This window comes from Centropristis striata, chromosome 6 (assembly GCF_030273125.1).
Source record: "Centropristis striata isolate RG_2023a ecotype Rhode Island chromosome 6, C.striata_1.0, whole genome shotgun sequence".
In the NCBI taxonomy this organism is placed as follows: Eukaryota; Metazoa; Chordata; class Actinopteri; order Perciformes; family Serranidae; genus Centropristis; species Centropristis striata.
The window spans coordinates 39,154,874-39,182,246 of record NC_081522.1 but is presented as its reverse complement, the minus strand read 5'-3'; the positions used below and the strand labels follow the sequence as shown (position 1 = coordinate 39,182,246).

Below are 27,373 nucleotides of genomic sequence, written 5' to 3'. Positions count from 1 at the left end.
GTTTCTATGTATAAATTATCTCTGTAGAGTGGTATCTGCGGCCTCAAGCGCAGTTTCCAAATTTATTTTTTGACACTTTTTTCTCTCCCTCTACACTCTAGCTATGATGTCATCCACTCTAGCCTCTCCATAGGAAAACAGAAAATAAACGATACCGTTTGTGTTGTTTCATTTAGAGTATAAGATTATAAACAATATTTAGTGAAATAAATACGGGTAAAAATTGGCCGGTAACACCATAGATGTTTCTATAGTTAATAATAAAATAAAACAGATAACATAACAACCTTTTATTTATTTATATAATCCTCTTGAGGTTCATTTTACCATTTTTTAAAAATTTAAAAAGATCAGTATGCTGTCAAAAAGCACACAAAAAATATCAAATAATCTTTTAATGAAGCCTACCAAGGTCACCAAGATGTACGAAACAAACTGGATGATAAATAATTGTTTTGGGGTATTTTATTGGATCATTTAACATAAGTTTCACTAAAAGTTGACATAACCTACTCTGTGCATTCCTATCAAGTAATTATAATTTCACTATAACTATTGAAAAAAATATTCAGGTTTTATTACTTTTTGTTCTCTTGAAATGAGGCCTACTTTTATATATTTGACTAAAATTTACCAATAATAATGAAGATAATATGAAAATTAAATATCAAATTGTTGGTTTTTAAACACGTTAAAATGTATGAAGAAAGTTGAAATTTATATTATCTATAAAGGATGCAGAGGGGCACATATGCTGAAAATTTCAAGCAATTCTATGAAAGTTAACCTTTATTAATGGTGTGTAGAAAATGATTTTGGTGTCAAAAAAGGAGCCCAGGAGGGTTAAAAGTGTTAAATAACAGCCAGCCAGTCTTACAGCGATCAATTAGAGGCTGTTAGAGGAGCTGCTGAGGGTCTGTGGGGGAGTTTTAGGACCTAAAGGTCTCTGTGAAGAGCTCTCACCTCCACACTGACGCTCCTTTTAAGGCCTCAATTCAATCAAGTGTTCTTCCTTTTCACATTTCCTGTTAAAAAGAAGAACACGTTGTCCTGGAGCGACTCTCAACGAGCTGCTGACGTCAGTCTGAACCCTCACCTGTCGCTCAGACACACTAACTAAACATGATGTAACTGAGAGAGAGAGACGGGTCTGTCTGTCTGTCTGTCTGTCTGTCTGTCTGTCTGTCTGTCTGTCTGTCTGTCTGTCTGTCTGTCTGTCTGTCTGTCTGTCTGTCTGTCTGTCTGTCTGTCTGTCTGTCTGCTGCACAGTGACACCTGGTGGACAAACTGAGCAGCTCAGCTGGTAAAAACCTGCAGAGGGACAGAAACCCTCTGCAGCCACAGCTACAGGTACATCTAAAAACATTAGAATATCATGAAAAAGTTCAACATTATCACATGTGATATGTGTTAATAATATTCATAGTGATATTATATATCATATTTATACAATATTCTTGTCCTTTTGCACATTCTGCTTATTTACATATTCTTATACTCTTAGTATTTTATCTATTGTATGTATGTCTTTTATAGTCAAGTATTTCTATGCATATATAATGCCTATGTTTACATATTATATATTATGTTATTATGTATGCACACCCTGCACAGGCTAAATATATGACACATTGCTATGTTCTTATTACTACTACTACTACTACTAATATTAGTATTACTATATACTGTGATATACTACTATTATTTTACTGGCCCTATTATTACATATATATATTTTGCCACTGTACCTACCAACTGATCTTCTTTTTAACTTCTTAAATGTCCCTTGTTCTATTCTGTGTTTTTTTTTATTGTTGTTTTTATTTATTCTACCTCAGTATTTTATTCTATTGTATTGTATTCTACTTAAATACCAGACTTCTGTGACAACTGAATTTCCCTTTGGTGATGAATAAATCTATATCTGTCTGCCTGAACTTTTTCATGATATTGTAATGTTTTGAGATGTGGCTGTAAGTCTCTGCTGCTGACTCCACCTGAGGATCGAACACATTCATGTTTGGAAACTCAAACAGTTTTTGACCATGAGAATGAAATCTGCTCCAGATGTTTGTGGTAATAAAGCGTCTGTAAGGAGCCCTGGTGCAACCTGGTCTCACAGAAAATCTGTGAAATAGCCACGGATTTCGCTTAACTCAAAATCCGTGGAATAGCCACGGAATCGCTCAAATTTCCGTGAAACTGACACGGATTTCGCTACAATGCAAGTTAATGACAGTCATATCCCGTGGCTATTCCATGGATATTTGTTCCTATTGGTTTGTTCCAAGTCACGTGACTTTCAAGGTCTCGGCGGTCAGAACAAAAAACATGGCGGACAGTTCTCTCATTTTTAGTGAAAAATCAATATTTTGACTTAGTTTCTGCATAAAAATGGATTTTGATCACATTTCTAGCGAGAAATATATGTTTTATTTTCTAAATATTCACTCAGTGAATGTACATAATCACTTTGTATGTTGGAATAGCCACGGGATATGACCGTCATTAACTTGCATTGTAGCGAAATCCGTGTCAGTTTCACGGGGAAATTTGAGCGAATCCATGGCTATTCCACGGATTTTGAGTTAAGCGAAATCTGTGGCTATTTCACGGATTTCTGTGAGACCAGGTTGCCTGGTGGCTGTTAGAATCATCTGTTATTCTGTCTCTGATGTCGGTCTCTATGGACGTGGGTCACTCTCTGTGAATGTTACCTCTCTGTGCATTTATAGATTAATAACGTGTCCTCGTATGCAATAAACTGACAAATCAACGGATTGAAAGGAAGCAGCTTCTGGAGAGTTCAACCTACATTTTTTATTAAACCTCTGTTAGGATTATAAAAACGGGTTCAGGGACAGTAGACTGGTCCAGCCTTCATGAACTGACTCGACCTATGTCATGTCAGGGACGAGTAGTTTGAACCCAGAGACTCTGTAACTGCACATTTCTTGACGTATTATAATAAAGTTAAACTGAGAACTCTGACGTCTCCTGCTCATCATTCCCATCAAACGATCGGAGCAGAGAAATAGGTGAGGATTTACTGTTGGAGTCAGATAATTTAATTTTAAAGGGTTTCCTCATAATATTTCCCAACACTGTTACTCACCGTCACCAGCAGAGACAGAGGCAGCGGGGGATTATTATTTAAAGGTGGATTATTTTAAAGTGGATTATTGGGTCTTGAAAATATCTCTGTTCCAATTATCAATAAAAAGGTGCAATAAAACGGACATGTGCAATACAATTGATATGTGCAAAACACTCAATTTACCTCATGTATAAATTATAGCATTTTAAGTAGCCATTTATTTATTTTTATACTTATTTATTACATCACATGTCCTTGTTCTTGTTTTTGTCCTTGTTTAGCTCGGTGTTTTTTAAAAATGTTTTTACTCATGTTGTTTTGTGTTATGATTGTCATAACTATGCACCTTATGCAGTGGCACTTTCAATTTTGTTGTATAGTGAACTATATAATGACAATAAAGACTATTTGATTTTGATTGATTTTGACCGTGACCAGCAGGAGACTAAGGCAGTGGGGGATTATTATTTAAAGGTGGATTATTTTAAGGTGGATTATTGAGGTCTTGGAAATATCTCTGTTCCAAATAACAGGCTGAGTTTCTTAATGTAAGGATTACTGTGAACTGTGATTAAAGAAAAAAAGAGAAAAGGCCAGACTTCTGGCTCCCAGACACAAAAACTACTTTGCTGTGGATTATGAAATTAAATTCCCTGAAAGAGGATACGGTCTGAACTGCAAAACAACATGCACAGAGAGATTATTATTATTACTTCAACACATTGAGAGTGGAGCAATCAGTGAGTGGACATGCTGATATCTGCTGATATGAGATCAGTGATTCCTGCAGGCTGCATGCACGCTGCACCTCAATCAACCCAACAAATGTGATGCAACAGGCTGAAACTGCTGGTTTGTTTCCAGAAGAAAAGGAGCAAAAGAAAAGAGACACAAAAAAGTGACAATACTGATTGTCCCAAAAAAGAAAAAGTATTGAAGAAGTTTTGAAAGAAGAAAAAAAGAGTCGGAAGAAAAAAAAAAGAAGATTTTCTGTGAAGTCAGAAGAGTTTCTCAGGGAGGAGACAGAGGAGGAGAACCCGCGGTGTGCAGGAGGAGAGGAGGAGGTGCACCGTGAACGTACCAAACATGCCTATCTTGCAGGGCAGGCTGCCGGGGGACAGAGGAGGCTTTCGGTGCAGGTGGTGATGCGTGCGGACGTAGTCACGCAGGTTCGGAGCGCTACAGGAAACACCGAGGGCCGAGGCACTGAAGAGGCCAGAGCACAGGGAGCCTGTAAGGAGGAGCAGGAGGAGGAGGAGGAGGGGGGGAGGGAGGAGGAGGAGGAGGAGGAGGGGGGGGGGGGGGGGGGAGAAGAAGAAAAAGTAGAAGAGGAGGAGGGGGAGGAGGAGAAGGAGGAGGAGGGGGGAAGAGGAGGAGGAGGAAGAGGAAGGGGAAGAGGGAGGAGGTGGAGGAGAAGAGGAGGAGGAGGGCGAGGATGAGGGAGAGGAGGAGGGGGGGGGAAGAAGAAGAAAAAGTAGAAGAGGAGGAGGAGAAGAGAGAGAAGGAGGAGGAGGTGGAGGAGGAGAGGAGGGCGAGGAGGAGGAAGAGGAAGGGGAAGACGGAGGAGGGGGAGGAGGAGTAGAGAGGAAAGAGGAGGAGGAAAGAAGAAGAGAAAGAGGAAGAGGAGAAAGATGAGGAAGAGGAGGAGGAGGGGGATGAGGGAGGAAGAGGAAGGAGGAGGAAGAGGAAGAGGAGGGGGGAGGAGGAGGAGGGGGAGAGGGGGAGGAGAAGCAATAGAAAGGAAAGAGGAAAGAGGAGGAGGAGGTAGGAAGAGGTGGTGGGAGGAAGAAGAGGAGGGAGGAGGAAGAGGAGAGAGGAAGGGGGGGAGGGTTGGAGCAGAGGAGGAGACAGAAGGAAAAAGAAGAAGAGGAGGAGAAGGAGGAGAAGAGAGAGGGAGAGAGGAGGAGGAAGAGGAGGAGGAGGAAGAGGAGGTGGAGGAGGGAGGAAGAGGAGGAGGAGGAGGAGGTGGAGGAGGTGGAGGAGGGAGGAAGTGGAGGAGGAGGAGGAGGAGGTGTGCAGGGTGAGTTGTGGTTATTTTCACACATCGTGCTTATTATTTATTATTGAACACACTGAGGGAGAATCTGTCATTATTAGTGTTGATGTTTGAGTTTCAATAGAACATGATTTATTATTGATACATTTATATTCATTTTCTAAACATATGGATCATTTTGACTACTAAATATACTGTTATGTGGTTTAATTGATAAAAATAGCTAGTCACTTTAAACTGACCATGTTTAATGTTAAATCTCAACCTGTAAAGTAACTAAATCTGTCAGATAAAGGTAGTAGAGTAAAAAGTTCAATATTTACCTCTAAAAGTAGTGAAGTAAAAGTATAAAGTTACATAGAATTTGAATACTCAAGTAAAGTACAAGTACCTCAAAATTGTACTTAAGTACAGTACTTGGTTACATGCCACCACTGGCCAAACTGAATATGAACATTTGTTCATAAATATATACTTGGCTGAAAATAATGTGAAAGCATAATAATAATTATAATAATAATAATAACATTATTAATAATAACATTAATAATAATAATAATAATAATAATAACAAGTAAGTCCCCTTTAAGATACACTGTTTCATGGACAGTTTGACATGCTGCAAGGTTTACACAACACCAACCACATCTATAGGACCTGTGCATGTGTGTGTGCATGTGTGTGTGTGTGTGTGTGTGTGTGTGTGTGTGTGTGTGTGTGTGTGTAAACACGGCGGAGAACATGTGGAAACAGAACACGTGTGTTTTGTTCAGAGAGCAGCGAGTCGTGAGGAGCAGACGGATTGTTTCAGCTGACACCAACGAAGAAGATATAATAGACAATACATTCAGAGGTTACAGACCACATATACACACACACACAGGGACACACACACAGGGACACAGGGACACAGGGACACACAGAGACAGACACGGAAATATTATCTTCAGAGCTGCATAAACAGAAATAAAGGTATTTGTGAGTCGTCTCTTTGTTCTAAAAGCAGAATGAAGGAATGAGCAGCTGGAGGTCACACTGACACCTGCTGCTGCTGGTGATGCATTCACTGACCCTGCATCAGTCTGATGCATTCACTGACCCAGGATCAGTCTGATGCATTCACTGACCCAGGATCAGTCTGATGCATTCACTGACCCAGGATCAGTCTGCTGGTGTTGCTGCATTCACTGACCCAGGATCAGTCTGCTGGTGTTGCCTTCACTGACCCAGGATCAGTCTGCTGGTGATGCCTTCACTGACCCAGGATCAGTCTGCAGGTGATGCCTTCACTGACCCAGGATCAGTCTGCTGGTGATGCCTTCACTGACCCAGGATCAGTCTGCTGGTGATGCCTTCACTGACCCAGGATCAGTCTGCTGGTGATGCCTTCACTGACCCAGGATCAGTCTGCTGGTGTTGCCTTCACTGACCCAGGTTCAGTCTGCTGGTGATGCCTTCACTGACCCAGGATCAGTCTGCTGCTGCTGCCTTCACTGACCCAGGATCAGTCTGCTGCTGCTGCCTTCACTGACCCAGGATCAGTCTGCTGGTGTTGCCTTCACTGACTCTGCATATCAAGCTGTCAGGCTCCAGTCAGAGATGACCCCGAGGCTTCGGGCGGCTGCTTTGAAGTGGCGTGAACAGAGAAGCGGCGGCGGCGTTCAGACGTGGGATAATTGAGCGCTGAGTGACAGGAAGAAGACGAGACGATCCCACGCTGCTCTTTAATACCTCATACCGCAGCTCTTCTGCTGCATCATTATGTTTATGATTACACTTGATTGCATCTGAGAGTTTCTTCCGTCCTCGCTGCCACATACGCATTTAATTAAACTATTATTATAATATATTATAAACTGTAAAAAACACAGTAGATGGAACTAGGCTCGAAGTGTGAACAACTCACTTGTCTTTGTGCAAAAAAAAGATACAAAATCACGAAAAAAGACATAGATTGACCAAAAAAGATGAAAAATTACCCTAAAAAGATGAAAAATTACCCAAAAAAGATGAAAAATTACCCAAAACGAAAAAAGAGACGTAAAATCAATATATTAAATCTCCACAAATCTATAAGTCCTGCAGCTCTGTTGAATTAGCACAATTAGAACAACTCAAACAACTCTCTTTGTGCAGAATAACACAGTTAGAATGACAGAAACCAGAAAAAAAGTTGAATTTTTCTGATAAAGTATTACTGAAAAAATGCAATTAAATGGAATTTATGTATACAACTTTTCCAAGTGCCCACAAGTGAAAGAAAAATGACCCAAAAATAAATAAACTGACGTAAAAGAGAGATAAAAGAGACGTAAAATCTATATATTAAATCTCCATAAATCTATAAGTCCAATCATAACTGTATTCTGCACAAAGATTATTTGAGTTTTTCCTACTTCTAGCCATGATTATTGCTAATTCTATAGATCTGCAGCACTTATAGATTTATAGGGATTTTATATATTGAGTTTAAGTTTTCTTTGGTGATTTTGTGTCTTTTTAGGTGATTTTATGTCTTTTTTTGTTCAATTTGTGGGGTTTTTTTTGGTTATTTTACATATTTTTGGTGACACTTGTGACCCCAATGGGCACTTGGAAAAGTGTTTATATATAAATTCAATTTTATTACAAATTAAAAAAAATTATCAGAGAAATTCAACTTTTTCTCTGATTTCTGTCGTTCTAACTGTGTTATTCTGCACAAAGACATGTTGGAGTTGTTCCTATTGTGCTGATTTAGAGCTGCAGGACTTTAATAGTTTATATGTTGGAGGATGTTTAGAGGTTGTTGGGGTTCGGAGGGTTAATGCAGCAGAGAGATCTGCAGGTTTGAGCCTCGCAGTGAAACACGTGACGTGAATTGTTTCCACAAAGTGACCCGGCTCTCCGTCTCGTGATTAGTGTCCAGGCTTCATGCTGCTGAGAGTGTTAAAGTGTTAAACACAGCAAACAGACCGATCGTCCTTCAGGGGTCCTTTTATTACAGAGAAGGGTCAATAAACACTGAGAGGTTCTTAAAAAGAACAGCACAGGGGCTCCACAAGGCACTGTTCTGGCTCCACTCCTGTTCACACTGAAAAATATAATCTGAGGGAAATGATCTTGCAGCATGGACAGATAATTTCACTTGAGAAGATTTCTTAAATAAAGATGATTAAATCTATAAATAAGCATGTTGAACACATTTTAAGGAAATTTTTTTTCTGTTTTTCAGACAATTTTTTTTCAGTTTTTCAGAGTATTTTTTCAGTTTTTTGTAGTAATTTTTTTCCGTTTTTCTGACTATTTTTTTCAGTTTTTCGTAGTAATTTTTTCCCCTGTTTTTCGTAGTAATTTTTTTTCCTGTTTTTTGTAGTAATTTTTTTTCTGTTTTTTGTAGTATGTTTTTCCCTGTTTTTCTGACTTTTTTCTTTTTTTCTGACTATTTTTTTCTGTTTTTTATTAAATCTAGAAATAAGCATATTGAAAACTTAAAGTTTTTTTAAATCTTGGTAATAAACAAATAATTATCAGGTCACTCTGCTCGGGCCAGTTCATTGCTGCTTGCAGCTTTAATTTATCTTGTTTTAAGAATTCATTTCTTATTTTCAGGACAATTTTTTTCTGACAATTTTTTTTTCAATTTGTTTTTCAGAGTATTTTTTCAGTTTTTCGTAGTATTTTTTTCCCTGTTTTTCTGACTTTTTTCTGTTTTTTAATAAATCTAGAAATAAGCATGTTGAACACTTAAAATAAGAAATAAAATCTTAAAACAAGACAAATTATCTAACACTTCTAAATCTAAAGTTTTTTTAAATCTTGGTAATAAACACATAATCATCAGGTCACTCTGCTCGGGCCAGTTCATCGCTGCTTGCAGCTTTAATTTATCTTGTTTTAAGAATTCATTTCTTATTTTCAGGACAATTTTTTTCTGACAATTTTTTTTTCAATTTTTTTTTCAGAGTATTTTTTCAGTTTTTCGTAGTATTTTTTTCCCTGTTTTTCTGACTTTTTTTCAGTTTTTTATTAAATCTAGAAATAAGCATGTTGAACACTTAAAATAATAAATTAACTCTTAAAACAAGATAAATTATCTAACACTTCTAAATCTAAAGTTTTTTTTTTATCTTGATAATAAACACATAATCATCAGGTCACTCTGCTCGGGCCAGTTCATCGCTGCTTGCAGCTTTAATTTATCTTGCACCTTCCTCTCTCTGGTGTTAAACTCTGCAGAAACTTTGTTCTGCACAATAAATCTCAAAGATCCAACTGGAGGAAAACAAGAAGAAAAACTTATTTTGAGTGGAGGAGGACTTTAAATGAACACATTTCCTGCAGCGAGCTGAGAAACACAGACTCTGTTCCCTGTCGTCACTCTGTCACCTCGTGGACATGTGACACCTCAGACCCTGCAGCTGAACTCTCTCCTGCATAGTCTGGAGTCTGATCCTGTCTGGCTGCTGCTGAGCTAAGCTGCTGTGAAACTATGTGACCGTCAGAGGAGGAGGGAGGAGGAGGAGGAGGTGATGGAAAGAAAAGAGGAGAAGGGAAACATAAAGAGAGATATGGAGAGGAGGAGGGGGCGGGGCTGTGATGGAGGAGGAGGATCAGTGATGACAGCTGCAGATAAAACGTGTTGGGAGGTCACTGTTGGACCAACTCTCTCTCTCTTTTCACACACACACACACACATAGACAGACAACACACACATTAAGGAGGTGCCCACCTAAGCCGCTGGCTGGTTTGATCTCTGGAGACTGGCGTGAACAGGAGGGGAAGAGGCGGTGGGACGTGGAGCCTTTGGAGGACTGGGTGGGGGAGGTCTCAGAGAGGACCTGAGGGGACCATGAGACCAGGGTTAGCACCATAGACTGTATAAAACAGGTTAGCACTGAGCACCTGCTGCAGGACATCAGGGACCTGAAGTCTCTAAAACACTGCTGACACCAAGAATAAAACACTCCTGACACAAAGAAGCCCCTTTCATAGTGCGGTGGTCCCGCAAATGTCCCCATATACTGCTGGAAAGATCTGTGCCGGCTTTAGGAGTTCATAGTGATCCCATGAAGGCAAAGGGATTTTCTGCCCTTTCATAGTGCAGTCCGACGCCACGGAACGAGGTGTACAGTAGCACAGTGCTAACAGTTAGCTCTGTAGCAGTACAGTGTGTATGTGCTAACAGGCTAACAGTTAGCTCTGTAGCAGTACAGTGTGTATGTGCTAACAGGCTAACAGTTAGCTCTGTAGCAGTACAGTTTGCATGTGCTAACAGGCTAACAGTTAGCTCTGTAGCAGTACAGTGTGTATGTGCTAACAGGCTAACAGTTAGCTCTGTAGCAGTACAGTGTGTATGTGCTAACAGGCTAACAGTTAGCTCTGTAGCAGTACAGTTTGCATGTGCTGTAGCAGCAGGTGTTCACTTAGTGATCTCCGTTTGTTTACAACAAGAGCTGGACACTGTGTACAGTTAGCATGCTGGTTTGTTTACAGCACGCACCTGACACTCTGTGCACAGTTAGCGATGTCGGTTTGTCTACAACAAGAACTGGACACTGTGTGTAAAGTTAGCATGCTGGTTTGTTTACCACACGTCTGTGCACAGTTAGCGATGTCGGTTTGTTTACAACATACACATATCCTCAGTTCTGGCCTCTCTGCACTGGCTTCCTGTCCGTTTCAGAATTGATTTTAAGATCCTGATGTTTGGTTTTTAAAATTTTAAACGGATTGGCCCCAGCAAAATGAATGCTAAAAACTAAAGGCCATGGATCTTTAGCTGTGGAACAGTTTACCGCTGCATATCAGCTCGTCAGAGACTTTGGACATGTTAGACATGTTTTTGTGTGTTGTATTGTACATCTCATATCATATTTTACTAGATGACCTCTGGTGGCGGAAAATTGGTGGATTACTTGATCCCGCTTCGGGCGCGTTCATAGTGGAGCCGTAAATGTGCGAAATGAAATGAAACGGCTCTATGAAAGAGGCCTTTGAGACTCGATGGACTGTGAAGGGAACGTGTCATTAAAATCTTTATAGATAGAAGACCGGGTCTGGTACCTCCATGGAGCCGGTCTTGCGGTTGCGGATCATGGGGGAGCGGCGCTGGATGTTGATGGGCTCAGAGAGCGGCAGGGCCTGGTCCAGCTGGTCCTGCTGGGACAGGTCCTCCAGACTGCCCTGGTTGGGCTTCTTGTCCTGATTCTGATGGGGCAGAAAAAACGAGAAGGATATTATATTTAGATTTATCCACACGCAAAAACAACTCAAGCTTCAATTTAACCTGTTAAAGTCGTAAAGTAACACCATCAGACTTTGTGCACATGTGAGCAGAAGTGATGAGTTAAATCCTGACGGTTGGTTATTTACAATGAAAACAGAAACCCTTCATCCTTTTTAGATAAAACTAGACACAAATACAGCAGGATAAATTACATAAAAGACTGTTCTGCAAAGTTATCATCATCTGATATGAAAAAGTTGTTAATGCTGCATAACTGGTGTAAAAAAATATCCATGACCAGGACATCCTGCTAGTGTTTGGCAGTATTATTATATATCAGGGTATTTAGAACTCCCATCGCTTCAATATTTAATCAAGGTCAATATCTTTTTAATAGTACATTTGTTTTGCAGGCAGGAAATGCAGCAATCCAAAGTTAAAAGATTAAAAAATCAGGACAAACATACAATTTCTCCCCACAACAAACAAAAAAACCCAAAACTTTTTAACCTCCCACAGACACCTGTTGACTGTCTGCTGCTGTCTGGGGCCTAGTAAGGCTGTCTCCATAGCAACCGCTATGTTGTGAAGTGTATTATGCTTATGTTGCTGAGGTTTATTCATTGTTTTTCCTCCTTTCCTCTCCTCACGTTGTGCTGTATTTCTTTTCTTCCATCTCTCTCTTCCTGTCCTGTTCACCTCTATCATATTATATGTGTGTTTTATACGTTTTGGACGGGTTGATGGCAAATTTCGTTGTCCTAGTACTTGTTACTCTGTTTAATGACAATAAAGGCACTCCCCAGTACAACACTTCCAACACCACCAGTCACATTTTATCCTCCATTTGTAAGTTTTTACTAAGAGCATGGTGGTAAAAAAAACTGCTAAAAGAATCTAGTTGTAGTCTTGTAAATAGTTTCCCTGCTAGGTTGACAGTCTGTCTAAAATCTCAGTGAGAGACTAGAAACTCTAAACCAGGGGTGTCAAACTCTGGCCCGCGGGCCAAATTTGGCCCGCAGTGTAATTTTATTTGGCCCGCGAGCCAATATCAAATTATTATATTATTATTGTACTATAAAAGCTGACCCGCCGGTATAATACGGTGCATTTACCGCTAATACTAGATTTATTATTTTTTATTTTATTTTTAAATGTATTAACTTGTTGAAAAAGTTTATTTTGATATTTAAATCAGAAGGATGCAAATAGAAAAGAGGCATACGATTTTTATTTAATTTTTATTTAATAAATTAATGACATTGATGTGTTTTTTATTTGAAATTTGATTTTGCATGTCTGCACTATTTAGTTATATATTGTATGTTTATAAGCGTTGCTGGTTCCATATTTAATTTCAAAGCAAAACATGTTTGGTATATATTAAAAGGTTTATTTGTTCAATGCTGGCCCGCGATTTTATTCAAGTTTTAAATTTTGGCCCATTGTGTATTTGAGTTTGACACCCCTGCTTTAAAACACTTGTCTTTAGATGTGAGCAGCTGTGACACCAGAGTTTTCCAGGAGTCTTTTCCAAATCTTTTAGAGTCTCCTGCTGTATATGTAGCGTGTCTCTCCTGGTGGAAGCTGAGGGTAACTGACCTCTGAGGAGGCGGGCCTGAAGCCGAAGCCCAGAGGAACGTTCTCCTCGTCCTCGCAGCCTTTAACTCCGGGGCTGAAGTGAAGCTCCACGTGGAAACGCTCCTCTGAGGACGGGTCCTGCTCACACACACACACACACACACACACACACACACACACAGACGGGTATTGTTTATTGTTTATTGTCTTATTTGGATCCCCATTATCTGCAGCACAACTGGTGCTATTCTTCCTGGAGTCCAACATATAATATACAGCACATACAACTTAAATTAAACAAACTTAGAGAGTTAACAATGTTAATAGTGAAGAAAAATAAACAAAAAATAAAGAAAAACAAAAATAAAACCAAGAATATAAAAGATAGCAAAGCTTCAAAATCAGGATCTTTTATACATTCTACATCTTTATGTTTAATATCAATTTACTTAAAGATAGATTTCCTACATAGTTTAATACACTATAGTTATATTCATTATGTAGTAGTTAATATAACTTACTAACATATTATTTCTATAATTTTAATAGTAAATTAATAGTAATCATTTCCATATATATCCATTTAGGAGATGTTATTTCATCTTTACATGTAATATCCATTACTTAAAGCTAGATGTTATATATCATTTAATACTATATAGCTACTGAACCATATTATTCTATATCTTTAATGGAGTTCATTTACTAATAACAATTTCATAATTAGTATATGTATCCATTTAAGAGATGTTTTTTCAATAATAATTTAAAGTCTTTTGTTCTACTGGTTTGTTCTGTATAAAACAGATACGTAGATGATGATATCTGTTATAGATATAATAAATAAGGAGGAGAGCGTCTCTGACCTTGTTGTTGTCTTCGTACAGCATGATGACGATCTGCGTCATGTAGTTGAGTTCAGTGACGGCGCTCAGATAATCCATGGCCTGTTTCCACTGCTGGTCCTTCTGCTCCTGGTGCTCAAAGAAACACAACACACTGTAAACACACGCAAACAACAACAATAACACAACAGAATATATACAAATAAACAACTACTTTTATTCTGTAAAATCAAAAATCAGTAGCCCCAGGAAGATAAACCAGCAGCTACATAAACATCCAGAGATATAGAGGAGACCTACATCCAGCAGTCCTCCGTAGCGGAACACGCTGAGCAGAGAGTGGACGTGACTCTCGCTGGTGAAGTAGAGACGAGTTCTGACGTGACGACCAGGAGACATCACGCCACGAGAATACCTGCAGAACAGAGACCAGGTAGAGGACAGACGGATCAGATAGAGAGGACGGACAGAAGACAGAAGACCAGAGGACAGAAAACCAGCAGAGGAGTCAGATAGACACACACGCACACACACTGATTCAGACACACACACACACACACACACACACACACACACACACACACTGATACAGACACACACACATACATCTCTCTCACACACACTGACACACACACACACACACACACACACAGAGAGACACACACACACACACACACACACACATACAGAGAGACACAAACACATACACACACACACTGATTCAGACACACGCGCACACACACACACACACACACACACACACTGATTCAGACACACACACACACACACACACACACACTGATACAGACAGACACACACACAAACACACACACACTGATTCAGACACACACACACACACACACATACATCTCTCTCACACACACTGACACACACACACAGACACACACACACACACACACACACACACACAGACACAAACACATACACACACACACACACACACACACACACACACACTGATTCAGACACACGCGCGCACACACACACACACACTGATACATACATCACACACACACACACAGGGACACACACACACACACAAACACACACACACTCACAAACACACACAAATACACACATAGACAGGGACAGACACACACACACACACACAGGGACACACACACACACATACACACAAACACACACATAGACAGGGACAGACATACACACACACATCCTCTATGTATATACTGTATATATGTGTGCGTGTTTGCATGTCAACATGTGCGTGTGTGTGTGTGTGTGTGTGTGTGTGTGTGTGTGTGTGTCTCACAGAGGGTGCAGCTTGTTGACGGCTTCGTCCTCGTGAGTCCTCTGCAGGTCGAGCTGGATCTTCTTCATCAGAGGGACGCAGTAGGCCTGAGCGATGTCCAGCTTCTCCGCCTTGGTGATGCCGTACTCCTGAGACACAGAGACAGAAAAACACTTTGATCTTCTCCTCCCAGTCTCATCTCAGCAGAACTCAGCTGGACGATGCAGATAATAAGACACATTGATGCACGGAGGCCTAGAAAAGAGATTCTGTGATGTAAACTGATGCTGTGGATCCTCCAGAATCACTTCAACTGACTCAGTGTTTCACTGTTTATGCTCTTTTTATGGCAGACTTTATAGAGTATTCTCATTTTCTCTGCTGGCACCTTTTCTGCTGTAATCTTGCCACAGGGATCAATAACGTTTGATTTGATGCTCAAAGGGAAGAACAGCAGGTTTCATGAGCGCCACTTAGTGCAATAAAAGTGTGAAATTATCTGCATGATGCTGCAAAATGGTTCAGTTCTCTAATGCAACTCGTTTGTTTATTCACATTCTGACTCCTGCAGATGATTTAAGTTTATAATATAACTCTAGTTTCCTCTCTCTTACTGAGAATCCAATATTACTAAATAAATAAGCAGTGATGTAAAATGCACACAGTTAAAGCGTTCAGCCTGGAAACAGCTGTAAATGTTTCCTGCAGGGCTGAGTGAGGCGTTCTGAGCCCTGTACTATGAAGCTGGATGTGAGGGGTAGCGAGGGAACTTTTTTTCTGTCCTTTTGTGTCTTTTTTTAAATCATTTTCTGTCTTATCAGCCAATTATGTGTCTTTTTTTGGTCATTTTGTGTCTTTTTTTGGTCAATTTTGTGTCTTTTTTAAGTAATTTTGTGTCTTTTTTCTGTCCTTTTGTGTCTTGTTTTGGTCATTTTGTGTCTTTTTAAAAATAATTTTGTGTCTTTTTAGGTAATTCTGTGTCTTTTTTTAGTCATTTTGTGTCTTTTTTTGGTCATTCTGTGTCTTTTTTTGATCATTTTGTGTCTTTTCTAAGTAATTTAGTTTTTTTCTGTCATTTTGTGTCTTTTTTTAGTAATTTTGTGTCTTTTTTTAGTAATTTTGTGTCTTTTTTAAGTAATTTAGTTTTTTTCTGTCATTTTGTGTCTTTTTTTTTAGTAATTTTGTGTCTTTTTTTGGTCATTTTGTGTCTTTTCTAAGTAATTTAGTTTTTTCTGTCATTTTGTGTCTTTTTTTAGTAATTTTGTGTCTTGATTTGGTCATTTTGTATCTTTTTTTAAATAATTTTGTGTCTTTTTAGGTAATTATGTGTCTTTTTTTGGTCATTCTGTCTTTTTTTGGTAATTTTGTGTCTTTTCTAAGTCTTTTTTTTGGTCATTTTGATACTGCCTCCAGCGGCCCCCAGGTAATTTGAGTTTGAGACCCCTGGTATAATTCCTTTAAAACATAACGTTATCACGATTCGTTTCAAACTGACGGTATTACAGCTAATAGAAAATTGAAAATGTCTATTGTTAGCCTATTTATCCAAGATAATAGGCATGAAAAGAGTTTATTTCTGAAGTGAGCAAAAACAAAAAGTCAGTTTTCAGTGTAACAGTGTGTGCAGCTTTATCATTATGTTATTTTCTGCCAAAAATCAATCGTGTGCCTTATTTAGAGCAGCCATATTGCTTTTCGGCGTAATAATAATTCATATTCTTCATAGAAATGGGTGGAAAGTGATCGTTTTTTTCCAGTATTTCAGTCAAATGACGCTCCCAACGCCCCTTTTATGTGAACGCACACAGAGCCTGAAGAGGAAAGAGTTAGCTTAGGCTAACGAGAAGATCTCCTGGGTGTGTTGAACTCTTCGTAGTTCAGTCTGACCTGCGGGATGACGATGTCGGCCAGAGCTCTGGACAGCCTGAACAGCTCCAGCGTCTCCTCCAGCCCCAGCGTGGAGTTGTGCTGCGTGTCGTACTTGATGCAGTCGTAGATGTCGGGGATCTTGCTGATGTCGTAGCGACCGTTCTTCATGCGGAAGTCTCGCTCCAGTTTGGACCAACGCTGCAGCATCAGCTCCAGAGTCTCACTGTGGTACAGCTGCAGGTCTGCACCACAAACACACCATGATTTATATTCATTTTAACTGATTATTATATCTGAACCAAGGTTATAATGGTTTTGGATTTTTCATTAGTTTTAGTTTTAATTTCGTTGTGAATTTTTGTTTTCAAATTCAGTTAGTTTTAGTTAGTTTTTAGAGTCAGTTTTCTAGTTTTAGTTTAGTTTTTATTTTTTGAAAATGCTTAGTTTTAGTTTAGTTTTTATTAGTTTTAGTGTTAGTTTTAGTTTTGTTGTAATGGGCTATGTGTTGGGTGCCAGATTCAAAGTGGTCATAATAAATTTTGCCTTTATTTCCTTTGGTTTATCATCTCAGCCCCAATAAGGTTATTAACTCTTACAGTTCTGGGTGTTTTGAATTTCGGTTTCTAATGTAAACATCCCAGTCTCAGTAAACATATTCACCATGTGTTGCATGTTCAAATAAATACACTGAATTATGAATGAAAAAAGTTGACAAAAACGAAAACTAAGGACATTTTCACAATAATTTTAGTTAGTTTTAGTTCGTTTTGTAACCACACAATACAGTTTCAGTTAGTTATCGTTTTTTTAAAAAACACTAGTTTTTATTTTATTTCAGTTAACGAAAATGTTTTTTCAATTCTAGTTTTCGTTATTTCGTTAGTTTTCGTTAACTATAATAACCTTGATCTGAACATACTTTATATTTCACTATGTGGACACATTTGAACATTTCTGCTTCTGTCTATTTCATGCAAACAAAAGTCTATAAACTAAACTAAATATATCGGCTTTACGGCAGCATTATGACGCTATTCCACACATAAATTGCAGCTTTAAATCATGTTGAGGCTACACCAGGCGGCAGCCTCCTGGTCTAAGCAAAACCAGGAAGTGCCTTAAGCTGCATTCTACCAAGAATTCCAGCAGGGGGTGCCAAGTTTGGCTGCAAAAAAATTCTGTCCATTAATTTCAATGCAAAATTTGAAAACTTCTCACTTGATTTATTACCTCAGAAATGTTTTTTAGGACCACACTATGGTCTCAATCACTAGTAAAAAATCTTCTTCATCCACGGCAACGTGTCAATAAAGTTATATAGATATAAAAAAGGACGTTTAGCGGTTTGGTCTCATAACTTTTTAACCCTTTCACTGTTTTTTCACAAAGGGTTAGGGTTATCTATATAACGTTATATATAACTTTATTGACATGTTGCCGTGGATACGCATTGTTCTGCTTCTCTCCTGATGACAGCTCGCCTTGTTAGTGACCTGTCAATCAAAGGTAGCCCCGCCCCAAATCATACGATACTTTATCTTCTATTTTCTTCTAAATGGGGCCATTATTTACACTATTAACATCAGATTGTCTTGAAGAAGATTTTTTACTAGTGATTGAGACCATAGTATTGCCCTAAAAACATTTCTGAGGTAATAAATCAAGTGAGAAGTTTTCTCATTTTTTAATTGAAATGAATGGACCCAAATGCTTCTGCAGCCAAATTTAGCGCCCCCTGCTGGAATATTCGGTAGAATGCAGCTTAAGGCTAATATTAGCTGGAGTGCTGCTCCATATGCTGGATATTTAGCTGTTAACAAAGTAGTTGAGAAGTTTTTTCTTATCAGTAATGTAATAATAAAAGATGGACACGTACAGCTGTTGATATTTACAGCAGCATTGTAAAAACAAACAAACAATCAAAGCAAGCAAATAAAAAACTGCGCTCTGAAACTGAAGAGAAAATCCAAATTCTATGTAATGTTATTAAACATTTTGCTATATTGTTGTTAAATGCAGCTGATTAATATTTTCCCTCTGTAGCAGGTTCGACAGGTTGACTCTACCTGCAGACTTTGGGTCCTCCAGTCTCTTGCGGATCTGTGAGTTCAGGTTCTGGATGAGGGCGTAGACCTTGTCGCAGGTTTTGACTGGACCCTGAATCACCTTCATGGAGTTCACCAGAGACGGACTGCCGGTCGGAGCCAGCTGGGACACAACAGGAAAAAAAATAGGTATTCATTTATTATTTCATATTTTCATTTTAGTAATTCAGTTTATGACTTTAGTCGAGTAGTGAGAAGTTTCAGATCCTATGGAGATTTTTATATTCAAACATTACTATAATAAAGTGGTCTGAAAATAGATTTATATGATGCCCTAAAAAGATCTGGAAAGAAGCTGAAATGAGAAAATAAGAGATCAGAAAGTAAAAAAAGATGCAGAAAAAAACAGGCATTCAACACTTATAATGCATTTATTATTATTTCCACCGAGAAGGTTTTGTTTTCAGTGTAGATTGTTTGTTTGTCTGCAGGAAAATGTTAAAACTACAGGCCCGAATTTCTTGAAACTTGTTTGAAAGACAAAGCATGGGCGGAGAAAGAACCGATTCAATTTTGTGGTGGATCTGAATCAACGGGGCGGACACAAACTGTTTTGTGAGAAAGTGCATTTTTTGCTGCCTAATAATTGTAAAAATGAGTTTCTGATCATTAAACTCTCACCTGCTCTTTGTTTTCATGCAAATACTGAAGATTAACAGGGTGCACACACATCAAAAATACTATTTTTTACAGATTATTGATCAGAAAATCAACAACAGATCTCAAATCAAAATCTCTCAGCAATGTCACGTTTTGTTACATGCAAATAGTGCAAACGGCTGTCAGAGTGTTTAATAAACGCTCTGAGCAATAAAATACAAAACATCTTTGCAGCCTGCATGTAGTTTTCTTAGTTTTCAGAGTCCTTCTAGTAGTTTTAGTGGGTTCAGATTGAAACCTTTCTGTTTTATTCATGCAGTATTATGCCACAGTAAGTAACAATGGAGACAGACTTGCATAAGAAACATTTCACAGTTCTTTGGAAAATATTTAAAGAGTGAAACCTGAGAATCACGTCCAACTGATTAAACTGAACGAGTGCAAACCTTGCACCAGGCTCTTTATCAGATAAAGATATTTCTGCATATTGTCTCAGGTTTACCTTGTGATAGTCGTCCTCGGTGAACTCCTGGTCCTTCTGCATGATCTCGTGCAGCCGAGCCTTCACCTTCTGCTGGCAGTCGGTCAGAGAGTCGCTGTCGCTGTCCAGCAGCCCGTTCATGTTGGCGCTCTTCACCATCTGGACCAGGATCGGAGTCAGCTCGCCCTCCAGAGCCAGCAGACCCTGAACACAACACACACAACCACAGGACCACAGTCAAGCACTGGGAGGCATTTCTACTGTATCCACCTCCCTGAGAGGAAACTTGACATGTTTAGGGTGTAGTAAAGCTCAATCAGGGCTCCTTCACAATTTTCCCTCAGAAAACATAAGATTTGGAATCTTTAACATTTTAGGCGTTCTTCTTTTTCTTATTCTGGATCTGCAGCTTTTAACAATTTGAAAAGATGTTTTAGAGGTGAAAGATAACAGCTGAACAAAGTGTAATAACCAGTATTATTTTATGCATCCATAGTTTTTACATCCCCAATTGCCAAAAAGTTGGGAAGTTGCAAAAACCAAAATAAAAACAGCAAAATCCTTTGTGACCTACAGTCAACTGAATACAGCACAAATATATCTAAAGCTCAAAAAGCTTTTTTATAAATATATTGTAAATATAAACTTAAAATAAATATATAAACATATTCTGAATGTCATGCATTCTTTATTATTATTTACATTTTACGCAGCATCCCAATTGTGGCTGCAAGACATCAAACATTTGCTTCTTCCAGCTTCTGATTGTAAAGATTTTATAAATCTCTCTGTCTGTTTATGTTTGGATAAAACAAGCAAACTGAGCATCACGTTGGGTTTTGGTGTGAGAGATTATTCATTTCGCTTTCAGAGATTTTATAAACAAAAAAATCACAAGATTGAGGAAATAATCCTTATTTACAGGTCAACTTTTGAGTCACTACTAATACTGAACCAAGCAAGATATTATATCTTCATGAGAAATTTAGCTGTGTTCAGAGCAAAACATGCATAAAAAAGAAGAACACAAAAAAATATGTTTCGAGTGTAACACTCTTCTCCAGACTTCTTTCATCTTCTCTTCAGAAAGATGTCTGAAAGCAGCTGGAGCCGAAGACAGAATTAAATAAATAAAAGCCTCTCCTAACCCCGAGACGTTTTTAACTGGTACATCTCTGTGTCTCTGTTCAGGATTTCAACAGCGAAACATGCCAAAACAAACCAAAATGCAATGTCCAATAATATATATAAACATGAGTAACCCTGTAACACAATTTAGTTTAAAGCAGGGGTCTCAAACTCAAATTACCTGGGGGCCGCTGGAGGCAGTATCAAAATGACCAAAAAAAGACACAAAATTACAAGACACAAAATGACCAAAAAATACACTGAATTACCAAAAAGACCCCACAAAATTACTTTAAAAAAAGACACAAAATAACCCAGAAAAGACAAAAATTACAGAAAAAAAATAAATTACTTAAAAAAGAAACAAAGTGACCCAAAAAAGACACAAAATGAACAAAAAATACACAAATTACTAAAAACGACACAAAATTATATAAAAAAGGAATTAAAGGGACCTTCCACACACAACACGGTAAAGTGCCATTCATATAAAACTTCACTTAAATCAAGGTGGGGCCACAAAATATCGTCACGAGGGCCGCAATTGGCCCGCGAGCCTCGACTTGGAGACCTATGGTTTAAAGCCTCAAAGGCTCTGTATCCTACAAGTATATGGGCACTTTTTTCCAGGTATAAAAGGTAGAGACTTCGACATGTTACATGGAATTTTATGACTGTAAAAATCTGAAATGCCTCCACGTCTGAAATTAAACTTCCTGGTCTATAGAAACCATGGAGGAATTTTCATGCTTTAGTCATAAAATGCACAAAACCTTCCATATATGAGCCGATCCACTCCACTAACAGAAAGAGAACTCTGCAGATAAGAGGGCGTTGCTACCTTTGCGAAGGCGGCGGCGGTCATCTGCACGCGTCCCTCGTCGGAGGCGTAGATCTTCAGGTCGTGGCGGTACGTGCTGTGCAGGCGCAGCAGGCCGCAGCCTGGGAACCCGGCGTAGTCTCCTGCAGGTCAACAGAGCGGAGCAGCTGGTTAACTGACTGACTGCTGCAGGAAACAGTCAGGGAAAACAGTGTGTTGATTTCACCCAAAATTACCACAAAAAAAAAGGATTTTCATTAAAAATCGTCACACAGGCGACACACAGCACCTGTACAGGTGCAACGTCACTTTCAGTTCAAATGTCTCGTGAATTGCTTTATTTCACTTGAATGTGAACTTTGAATTGTTTAGTTTGAGGCAGAAATAAAATGAAGTGAAAGTGAAGTGAACAGGTGATCAGTAAACCCCAAAGATTACTGAAGCAGCTCGGCTGGAGATCACAGAGTTTAGATTATTACCTCGTTGGAGAGAAACAATAATTAGAGTGTTTATCATGCTACATATTAATGTAGCTGCAGGTGGATGCATAGCAACGCTACAGATCAAATCACACTGATGCTTCATGCATTCTCTTTAGTTTACAAATGGTTACACTATAGTTACAATATGAACCCTCTGAACCACAAAAATGTATGTTTCTTTCATAAAAATCGCAAAAAACACTGTTCATCATGGTAAGAAACTGTAAAAACAACATTACTGTCTGAGTGTTTACGGTCCTTGAACATTTCATCAGTTACTAAAGTTTCTGTTATAAAAAGTGACCAAACTTGTGTGAAATACTGTCTTTGTTTACTTTTAATCTATTTAAAACCCTTATTATGTTTGTTTTTTTATGTTGCTTTGTGTTTCTTTGTATCTTTTCTTAACCCTCTGAACTTCACAACCTGCAGGAATCTTTTCTTTTATAAAATGGCAAAAAAAAACAGCATTTATCATCGCCAGGACATAGAAAATAATATAAATTATTTGTTGGATTTTTTTAATGCTTTTGTCAGGAAAAATAACCAAATCTAAGCTTAAAATAGTGATATTTCATCAAGCTTTATCCTACAGAAATTCTCACTGACCTGTCAGTTGATCCATAAAATAATATGTTCATATTTCTCCTTCTGGTGCTCCTATTTCCATTTGCAAGAATCTATTTACTGTGAAACTCAGAGTTTGAACTCTACGACGGTCCTTGAACAGATCATCAGTTACGAACATTTCTGTTACAAAAGGTGACAAATATTCACTAAGAATCTGTTTACACAGAGAGGAGAGGACAGGAGAGGCTGTTTACACAGAGCAGAGGGGAGAGGACAGGAGAGGCTGTTTACACAGAGCTGAGAGGAGAGGACAGGAGAGTCTGGAAACATGACAATACTTTACGATATAGGGCAAACTAATTCTGTGTCCTTTTTGATAATTTATGCCTAATTTTGTCAGTTTTTGGTAATTTTTTGTCTTTTTTGGTCATTTAGTGTCTTTTTTTTTGTTAATTAAGTGTCTTCTTTGGTCTTTGTCTTTTCTTGGTAATTTTGTGTCTTTTCTTGGTAATTTTGTGTCTTTTTTGGTCATTTGGTGTCTTTTTTGGGTAATTTAGTGTCATTTTTGGTAATTTCTTTGTCCTTTCATGGTAATTTTGTGTCTTTTCTGAGTAATTTTGTGTCTTTTCTGGTTCATTTTGTGTCTTTCCTTGGTCATTTAGTGTATTTTTTTGGTCATTCCGTGTCTTTTTTTGGTAATTCTGTCTTTTCTTGTTCATTTAGTGTCTATTTTTGCTCATATAGTGTCTTTTTTGGTCATTTTGTGTCTTTTTTAGGTTATTTTGTGTCTTATTTTGGTAGATTTATACAGATTTCATATATTGCCGAGAAATAGAAGGACACCGAGAGGAGAATGTGAAAAGAGCAACAAAAAAAAACTCTCTGAAAATGCTTGTTGGGGTTCAGAGGGTTAAACTGCCTAATTGGACATGTTGGGGACCCAAACTGGGAACTCATGAAATAAAAACTGCAGTGGGATTAGTGTGAGATGATCCGCGTCAGCTTTTAACACCAAACTAGAGTCACTTTTTGCTGCTTTAACAACAACAGCTGCTGCTGCGGTGGATCACCTCAACGACGACACAAAACAATCCACAGCAAGTCAACGACGACAGACAGGACGAGTCGCGAGGTGAGAGGTGAAATGAATCAGAATCATGATGAGGAGGAGATCAGAGCACGTTAGTGGGCGGAGCGGCACAACGCGCAGGATGAGGAAGGAAGGAAGGCGTGGAGGAGCGATGGCGTCCAGGAAAAACCTCTCTTACCAAAGTCAATAGGGGACTCACAGCCAAGGGAGCGACGGTTACCGGCTAGTAGTTTACACAGAGCAGGTCAGAAGAGAAGAGCAGAGTTAATAGACACAACTGGAGGTGGAGAAAGAAAATAAGACTTCTTTTATAGTAAAAAGAAGCAACAAAAAGTGGACAGACTGCTGCTGCAGCTACGCTCTGTTCTGCTTCAGGTGGTTTTTCTTTCTTTCTGTGCAGTTTGGGAGTTTGTTTGCATGCACTAAGAACAAAAAGCATTCAGAAGGAAAACAGACAGAGAGACAGAAACCTTTACGTCTGCTGACTGAGGTTCAGGTGCTGTGTGTAGTCTTTTTAAGCATTAAACGGACCCCAAGATTTAATATCTTCTCACTTACCTGCAGTGCTATTTATTTATCTACAAGGTTTTTTTCTGTGAGTTACTGAGTGTTGCCGCTGTCTGTATTCTACGGTCTGTACGAACCTGAGAGCTCACAGCCCTAAAACTTAAGGAAACACATGCAAAAACACAAGCAAACTGAGAAAACATCTTTTTAACAACACAAGCGAAGCATTTAGAAAACGCTGCAAAGACCACAACACAACAGAAGTGTTTCCGGAGGACACTTAAAAGTGATGCACACGTCTGGACACGCTTGATATTATCACGTTATTTCATGATAATTATAATTTCACGTTATAACGATCATAGCTTGATAACGTTAGCGGCTGATCGATAGCATGCTAACGTTAGCTATATTTCTTGGTAATTTTGTGTCTTTTTTTGTTCATTTTGTGTCTTTTTTGGTTATTTAATGTCTTTTTTGGGCATTTTGTGTCTTTATTTGGTAATTCTGTGTCTATTTTGGTCATTTAATGTCTTTCTTTTGGTAATTTAGTGTCTTTCTTTTTTGTAATTCTTTGTCTTTTCTTGGTAATTTTGTGACCATTGTTTCTTCTTAAAAGTATACAAATCTAAATCTACGGGTGTATACAAACATGTTTATTGCCGACGCCAATGTACCCTGATATGCATGCTAACGCATGCTAACGTTAACGAGCTAGCAAGACCAGCTGAAACGTGTATCAATCATTTATATCAGCAAACGTCATAATATAATATATATTATTATATATACGGGATATATTATTATATTATGACGTTAGCGGGCTAACGTCATAATATAATAATATATCCCGTCATAACATGAAAATATCATTATCGTGAAATAAGGTGATCATTTCACGTTATAACCATAGACTGTACAAAATAAGGTTATAACGTGAAATTATCATTATCTTAATGTGATAATATCAAGCGTGCCCAGACGTGTGCATCACTTTTAAGTGTCCTCTGGAAACACTTGTTGTGTTGTGGTCTTTTCTAAACGCTGCGCTTGTGTTGTCAAACTGATGAAAATGTTTCTCAGTTTGCTTGTGTTTTGTGTATTTGCATGTGTTGTCTTAAGTTGCAGTGCTGTGAGCTCTCAGGGCCACCGTAGAATTATCTCAAATATAACCAAAATTCATTTCACGGGTCAACAGAAATGTCTCTTTCCAGAAATCATTCCCCAAATAAAATGAATAATGTGGTTAATTCATATCAAATTGATGAGACTAATATGATGCAGAATTGATTGTTTGATGTGTGTGAAAGCTTAAAAACTAAAACTAAAAATTGTTATATTTTGACCTTTATGAACACATGAGTCTTGTTTTGTTTAGGGGCCTTCTGAGTTTTGGCAACAGCTCTGAAAACATCCATGAAAGCAAATAACAAGAGGTACAAAAAAAGCCTCGGAGGCTTCGGTAAGCTGGAAAATCCTGCTGGTCGGCTCTGAAATAACCTCCACCTGCTGTATGTCAGCTGTGTGTTGACATTGTGTACGTTTAGCCTCCGAGTCGCATGCTGGCACACATGTTGGAGGACAGACTGAGACGGGCTGTGGGGACATAATTTACTGTCCTGACTGATTATAAAGAATTATTCTCCTCTGATAATGTTTCTGCATTTGTGAATGTTTACAATCATGGAAAAAATTATTAGACCACCCTTGTTTTATTTAATGTCTTGTTCATTTTAATGTCTGATACAATTAAAGGTACATTTGTTTGGACAAATATAATGACAACAACAAAAATAGCTGATAAGAGTTTAATTTAAGAGCGGATATCTAGACATTTAACATGGTTTTATTGATAATGATTTTGGTTATCAATAAAACCATGGAAAATTTTCATTTTTGATAATGTATGCCTATTTTTGGTCTTTGAACGTCTGTGTATGGTAATTTTTTGTCTTCTTTTGGTAATTTTGTGTCTTTTTTGTTAATTTAGTGTCTTTTCTTGTTAATGTTGTGTCTTTTTTTGGCCATTTAGTGTCTTTTTTGGTAATTTTGTCTCTTTTTGGTCATTCTGTGTCTTTTTTGGTCATTTTGCGTCTTATTTTGGTCATTGAGTGTCTTTTTTTGCTAATTTAGTGTCTATTTTGGTCATTTTGTGTCTTTTTTGGTCATTTAGTGTCTTTTTTCGGTCATTTTGTGTCTTTTTTGATAATTGTGTGTCTTTTATTATAACAAAATAATAATAAAAATACACAAAATGAACAAAAAAAGATGTATAATGACCAATAAAAAGACACAACTGATAACGATTTTGGTCATTATAAAAAAATATATGGAAAATGTCTAGATATCAGCTCTGAAATTAAACTCTTATCAGCCATTTTTGTTGTTATCATTATATTTGTACAAACAAATTAACCTTTAGTTGTATCAGACATTAAAATTAACAAGAAATTAAAGGAAACAAGGTCGTCTAATCATTTTTTCCATGACTGTATGTGTGATTTTTTGCTGGGAGGCGTTTGTGTTTCTGTAGATTTGTGTTTGCTTCCTTTCCCTGTGTGCACAAAACTCACAGTAGTTCTCATCTCATGGAAGTCTGAGAGGTAAATTTGCACAGGAGGATGGTTAGGGAATGAAAAAGTTCAATTTTGGAAACCCGGAAACACATGGGAAATTCAAAAACTAAAATGAAAACACATACAGAGTTCTATAAGTCTTCT

The 27,373-nt window shown here is 38.2% G+C and overlaps 1 protein-coding gene across 1 annotated transcript in view; it reads right to left on the bottom strand.

Moving 5' to 3' along the window:
• The window catches only part of ppip5k1b (diphosphoinositol pentakisphosphate kinase 1b), a 67,787-nt gene that overhangs the window by 16,006 nt on the left and 24,408 nt on the right, over positions 1–27,373 (bottom strand). The window contains exons 15-25 of the mRNA XM_059335051.1: positions 22,026–22,147; positions 20,078–20,260; positions 18,937–19,078; positions 16,889–17,112; positions 15,023–15,150; positions 14,029–14,143; positions 13,750–13,863; positions 12,905–13,021; positions 11,140–11,283; positions 9,806–9,914; positions 4,179–4,328 (exon numbers count right to left, since the gene is read on the bottom strand). Coding sequence (XP_059191034.1) covers positions 4,179–4,328; positions 9,806–9,914; positions 11,140–11,283; positions 12,905–13,021; positions 13,750–13,863; positions 14,029–14,143; positions 15,023–15,150; positions 16,889–17,112; positions 18,937–19,078; positions 20,078–20,260; positions 22,026–22,147 — 1,548 coding nt within the window. The remainder of the gene's footprint in view (positions 1–4,178; positions 4,329–9,805; positions 9,915–11,139; positions 11,284–12,904; positions 13,022–13,749; positions 13,864–14,028; positions 14,144–15,022; positions 15,151–16,888; positions 17,113–18,936; positions 19,079–20,077; positions 20,261–22,025; positions 22,148–27,373) is intronic.